Below are 6,473 nucleotides of genomic sequence, written 5' to 3'. Positions count from 1 at the left end.
ACATGGCACCTTACAAGGGCCCAGAGCAGCCGTGTACTAAGCTTTGAGAATAGGTGTCTGCGGAGAATTTTAGGCGTGCGGTGGTTCGACTTTGTGAGGAATGAAGAGATAAGGCGTAGGATGCAGCAAATCTTGGTCACAACTGTCGTCAAGAAAAGGCGATTCAGTTGGCTTGGTCATGTACTCCGCATGTCTCCTGAGAGCCTCAATCAAGCTTGCCTCTTTTACAAGGCATCAGGTTCGCGCCGCCCAGGACGACCACTGCTGACAATTCGTCGGCAGTTCTCGTCAGAACTTTGGGACGCGGATCTGACTTGGAAGGATGCAAGGGAGCTGGCAGCCGATAGAAAAGCCTGGAGACAGTTTGTGGACTCCATATGCTCCACCTAGGGAGCGGATATGGTTTAATAATAATATTTATACAATATTTCCCTGGACTGGTACCTGAAGCAGAGGGCTGATCACCTTCCCTTCATGTATTAATGATCAAGATAATGCCTTATGCACCATCGGGTGCGGATAAGGGTTTGATATTTACTTAATATTACCCTCGTCTAGTACTTGAAGAGTCAGACTGTTCATCAATATGCAATCCATCATCTAATTAACAATAAATATAACGTAGGTATGATGCGGTTCTCTATAAACCATTGGAAGCAAATAAGAGTTTGAATCTTGCCAGAGTTTAAATTGTCGTATGGGTATAGTACCTAATCGTAAAAGCTTGTAATATGTGGTTTCTTGAGTGGTCCCTTGAGTTAAGTGAACAAATTTTTACTTGTGTTTATTTATTTAATAATTTTATCTTGTTCTAACCCTTTCGCAAGGTGCATAAGGCACTGCATCGCATCGATGCAATGTTATCTTGATTGTAATTTATTTGATATCTAGGTGAAGAGTTCGGCTTTTCAGGTACAAGACATTAAAGTGATTTTAAAATCTGTATTTTGACCTATTATTTCGAGAAATAAAAATACTTTGTGTTCTGATCCACTCACATTTTTATTTAACCAACTAGTTTCGGCAACAACCTGTTGCCCTCTTCAGGGTTACATTTATTACTAGTTAATGCTTTCAATATTCAAAACATGTATTTTGACCCCCTAGGAAGACCGGAAGTACGGTAGCAAAACGTAAATGATATTGAAGAAATAGTAAATAAAAAAGAACCATAAGGTATAAAAATATTCATTTTAATAAAATAAAATAAAGGTGTATTAACATAATACAATGATTAAGTATAATTAACGAAATCGCTCGTTTGTTGGAGCAACATGAATTTACATACAATTTTAAAAAGTTGTTAATTGTAAGCTTTCATCAAATTAACGATGCGATTATACAGTAACTTCCTGACGTCGATTGCCCACATGAAATCGAGATGGTTGAACTTGGGATCTTGCACCCTGAATTTCCCCTGAGGGTTTCCTAGCTCTTTGTACAACTGGTCCACATCAACAGGCTCCGCCATCCAATCATTATCAGAGTAGTGAAGAAACACGGGAGCCGTGACGGCCTTAAGAGGGTAGTTTGGAGGCTTTGATGATCCATATTCGCCCATGTTTCCGATCAAGCCGAAGTCGTATTTACGGAACTTGGCTGACATGTATTCTTGACCATAGTGAACCATCTGCTTACTCGAAGCTCCCGCTGGAGTGTGGCCCATGATGACAGGCAGCATTGTCTGAAAAAACAGCGATAACCATTTTTCAACCAGACCAGAATTTTTATTTAGCAGAAACTCTTATATTAGTATGTGAGGTCCGAGTCCTGGATTATACTATAATCACACACATGAGAAACGCCAGATAATACCATTTTCCTTTTTCATAATTTAAGCTTTTAATTTGACCAGATAATTTATTAACAACATTTTTAGTGTGTCCAAATACTTGTTCACAAAATCTGGATTATCTCAAATTACAGGAGTTATTTTCATATTATTTTTTGACATCTCATCAAAGATGAAGAAGAATATGGAAATAATCTTAATCCATATTCTTCTTCATCTTTGATGAGATGTCAAAAAATAATATGAAAATAACTCCTGTAATTTGAGATAATCCAAAATAATATGAAAATAACTCCTGTAATTGGAAATAATCCAGATTTTGTGAACAAGTATTTGGACATACTCAAAATGTTGTGAAATGCTTAATAAATCGATTTATTTAAATGTTATGTTGGTAAAATATTCTTTCAACTTACATTGTTCATCTGATCAGGATTAAACCCGCAAAGAAGGAATAGGAAATTTGTGCACACGGGTTGGAATAGAGCGTTATCATCACATAAGAGTTTTCCAGCCATAGCCATCAGTTCATTACTCGGTAAGAACTCGTTGACTCCAATTAGTGATGTCAATAGCTAAAATAATTCGTCAAACATTAAAGACATAATTCCAGTTGCAGATAAAATGTATGGGATGATAATTTATAACCACTCACCTCAATTGTGTTTGCCATGGGAGCCATAAGTCGAACTAGAGGACTCTTCAAATTTGACATGTAAGCCACTGGAGCAAGAGCATGCATGGACCTGATTTTCTTATTGTATTCTGGTCTTGTAGATCCCATCACGAAGAATGAGGTCGTTCCTTGAGAGTGGCCAGCATAGTGCAGCTGAGTTTTTTTAGTTTTGCCTAACACGTAGTCAATCATGGCAGGGAGATCGTAATAACCGATTTCATTCCAGCTAAACTTCCAGAATTTGGAATTCAAGATTGCATCAGGATTAAAAGAGGTGTGCTTGCGGGAGTAGAAGTTTCCACGAGCATTTCCCATCCAGACATCGAACCCTTCGTCAGCCAACAGGTATCCTGGAATACAAATACAAACATTTATTATTATATTGCACATGTAACGTTTTTTTTTTCTTGGAAGCTGTGTAAAGTAAAATAGTCATGATATTTACCGAAGCCACTGTGAGGGCCCATGTTTATCCAGTCTGCCGAAGAACTGAGAAGTCCATGCATGAGGAAGACCACGGGTCTGTCCTTCTGTGGATCCTGACCCTTCCCGTAGGGGATTCTGTGCATGGTGAGAATGTAGCCATCGCTGGTGGTCACTGTATGGACTTCGGATGGGTAGCCATATTTTACCAGAAGACCTGGCTGTAAATAGAAAAGAGTTCAATAAATCAAATGCAAATTACATTTCAATTATTATATGTCACTATTTTTATCATTATTATACAGAGCTGATTTTGGAAATGAAGAAGACAATTAATAAAGTATTTTTATCAGGTATTTAAAGGTAATCCTTCAATTATTATATTCTGTGATAAGAAATGGATTAGCATTTTTTTAAACAAAATGATTTGATTAGTTTTGAATTATGTATCTACAAAATTGTCATGAGCATTTCGCTGTTTTATAGTAAAAAACGTTCCAAAAAAAGAAAGTTCCATTGAGATTTTTGCATTAATAACTAAGACTGACTTATTTTAAATATAAATTTTACTTGGTTAAATGCCACTATTTCTTAAAATCTATTGTGACAAAAAATGTGTCTACACCATACGGATCTTATTTTTTAGGCAGATTGCGACCCCTCTTATACGTCATCACGACCATCTGGAGGGCTACGATACAAACGTTGAGAAACAATAATCTTTAGTATTAACTTAAGAATCTTCGAAAGAAAGAAAAAAATAGCCACCAGTCTTTATTTAAGTCACAAAAATTCTCAAAACTGTGGTACTGTTATCACTGATTTGCTTGTAGGTACTTAAGAATTTGAATATATTTAATTTTATCAGATTGGTAAAAAAAACTTATTTAAAATTCAGGTGATGAGAAAAGGAGTTTCCTGGGTCTAAAATGGTTTTTGATGTTTTCAGTGCAAAATACATACAATAAATCTTATTTAAAAATATATACCTATCTATCTATGTACACTACAACTACGGACTAATTTTAGATGAAGCACGATTATCATTTTTATTCCGGTACTAGTCCAGGGTAATATGAAATGATTAGAGTGAAAAAGTATTTTGACATCCTGGAAATCGATCCCGGGACTTCCAGTATGGTAGCTAATGTTGACTATGAAGGAGGACGGAAATTGTTATTACGAAATGAATTTTCTCTTAAATTTATTCGTCTGGATCATTTTGTATATAAAAGTAATTGATTTGCCAAAATATTGTGACAATGATGAAATTTTTGAACTTACTACGTCTAACTTAGCATCCTCCTCAATAGAAAGGTCGATCCGTTCAGATTTTGACAAGCTCGCAAAATATTTCTCCCCGTTAGGAGATTTTCCTCCCCATACTAATGTAGCGAAAGCCAGGAACACGAAGAACTTCAAGAACATGTTATGGTTGCGTTAAATTTCCGTGACTGAGACAATCCCCGATTATGTATTCTTTTATACCCGATAAAATGACGATATTGACCCCTATCGATCTTTCAAAGATTATCCGAATTATCTACCAGTTTAGACATATTCAAAGAAAAATAGATAATCCGTCTAATCCTCGCAGAAAAACAATGTTAATACTTACGAGCTATGAGTGTACATGGCAAACGGATAATATATAACCCTAATTCAGTTATCATGGGTGAATCTGCTAGTCTACAGGTATATCGATAATTATTGTGGCGAATTATATCTATCTACTAAATCGAATAGGAATCTATTAAGGTTTTTGGGAAATTGGAATATTATGAGCCGTTCGATAAATCAGTTTTTGAATTTTTATAATATGAAAAAAAAACTATTATCAAAAATATACTACAAGTATCTCTTCTTCTCCGTCTTAATCCTCATTGCTGAGGGTTGTGACCCTTGCAGAAGCAATGACTCTTCTCCAGTTATCCCTTGACTGCGCTGCACGTAGCGCTCCAACCACTGAGGTGCCTGCTGCTGCCTTAATTTGATCGGTCCATCGTGTGGGGATCTTCCTCTCCCTCTCTTTCCCTCCAGGCTACCGATCACAACTAGTCGTTCCAGGCTATCCTCGTTGCCACGCGCAACGTGTCCAAAGAACTGGAGAATCCGTCGGGTACAGATATTGGCCAGAGACAAGCCATCCAAGCGTAGTTCCTGGCGAATGGACTCATTGGTGCGTCTAGCTGTCCATGGAATTCGGAGCATGCGCCTCCAACACCACATTTCGAAGGCATCAATTTTTCTCCTTTCTGCTGCTTTTATAGTCCATGTTTCAGCAGCATAGAGAAAAATGGAGTGGACCAAGCTCCTGACAAGCTTCATCTTGGTGTTGTTACTCACACCCCGGTCTTTCCAAATTTTGTCTAGCTTAGACATGGCACTTTTGGCGATGGCGATACAAGTATCTCATATATATATATATATATATATATATATATATATATATATATATATATATATATATATATATATATATATATATATATATATATATATATATATATATATATATATATATATATATATATATATATATATATATATATATATATGCGTGTGTGTTGTTGTATTACTTTCGTTTTTTCGTTTACGACTAGTAATTCAACTGACAAATAATTTTAACTGAAATCTACCATTATAATAATCAGAACATTAAAGGCGGATGGGTCTAACGGACCCATATCATCCAATCTTCGGGTTAATCTCATATGTACCTTTAGTAAAATCAATTAAAAAAATACTTATTATCATAGCTCATTATCCATAATTACTTTCTTTGACAAATAATGTAACAAAATAATTGTGAACTTAGCATTCCAAGCTAAAGTTTATAAGATCATAAAGTTGTTTAAAAAAAGCTTTATTTTTTCCCAAATTTCACAACAATTTTTTCATTTATATTTTTACTTTAATTTCATACATTTTTTTCATTAGTTTGAATCATTTTAATATTGAACAAATAAAAAAGAATACATGAGTGTTTCTTCTTTTACTGTCTTTATATTTATTCAGTGCTTTTATTTTTTTTAATTTTGGCTTTCTTATCAATACAAGTATTCAATATTTTGATCGATTGTTTTGAACGACACTGAGTTCTATTTTTCTCAATTTTTGCGTGTTTTTCGTAAAATTTTCCACCACCATTACGAAAATATTGAGAGTTATCATTTAGTTATAATATTAAATTTAGTAAAAAGATGCGTGTGTGACTCAGTGTGTCAACCCTGTCTGACAATTAAAATTTAAAATTAATATAATATAACTCCGTCTGTGGCTTTTTGATCTCAAACTAGAGATTTGAGTAATCGCAAATTGTTTATTTTTCGGTTACCCGATTGGGATAAATAATAAAATATATTAGAACCTAGAAATACGCAATACTCAACCAGATTTGTGTACTGATTGGCGTTATTAGCTATAAATGATATAATTTCATTAGTTGATTCGGCAGTCACATTGTGATAATATCCATCCATTTTTAATTCAGGTTTTATTTGGTAAATACCACTATTTCATAATAAGTGGTATTCAACAAGTAAAACTTATGTTTTAAATTATCTATTTTAATAACTACTT

The 6,473-nt window shown here is 34.7% G+C and overlaps 1 protein-coding gene across 1 annotated transcript; it reads right to left on the bottom strand.

The window, feature by feature from the left end:
* Window positions 1–1,172: 1,172 nt before the first annotated feature.
* On the bottom strand, window positions 1,173–4,347 carry LOC148304697 (lipase 3-like). Its single transcript, XM_088267796.1, has 5 exons — window positions 4,176–4,347; window positions 2,914–3,112; window positions 2,448–2,818; window positions 2,209–2,367; window positions 1,173–1,684 (listed from the first exon to the last, which is right to left on the bottom strand). The coding sequence occupies exons 1-5, from the start codon at window positions 4,317–4,319 to the stop codon at window positions 1,304–1,306; spliced, it is 1,254 nt and encodes a 417-aa protein (XP_088123922.1). The 5' UTR covers window positions 4,320–4,347; the 3' UTR covers window positions 1,173–1,303.
* Between the last annotated feature and the right edge of the window lie 2,126 nt (window positions 4,348–6,473).

The sequence above is a fragment of the Brachycentrus maculatus genome, unplaced genomic scaffold (genome assembly GCF_059751285.1).
Source record: "Brachycentrus maculatus isolate JH-2025_06_01 unplaced genomic scaffold, ASM5975128v1 h1tg000306l, whole genome shotgun sequence".
In the NCBI taxonomy this organism is placed as follows: domain Eukaryota; kingdom Metazoa; phylum Arthropoda; class Insecta; order Trichoptera; family Brachycentridae; genus Brachycentrus; species Brachycentrus maculatus.
Note: the sequence above shows the minus strand (reverse complement) of the source record. Positions and strands in the feature narration are given on the sequence as shown.

Excerpts from the sequence above, each read along its gene's own strand:
- LOC148304697 (XM_088267796.1), bottom strand. The coding sequence starts at position 4,319 with ATGTTCTTGAAGTTCTTCGTGTTCCTGGCTTTCGCTACATTAGTATGG. Across the intron at positions 2,819-2,913 it reads GGGCCCTCACAGTGGCTTCG|GATACCTGTTGGCTGACGAA; the intron begins GTAAATATCATG and ends TTTGTATTCCAG. Across the intron at positions 2,368-2,447 it reads CCATGGCAAACACAATTGAG|CTATTGACATCACTAATTGG; the intron begins GTGAGTGGTTAT and ends GAATTATTTTAG.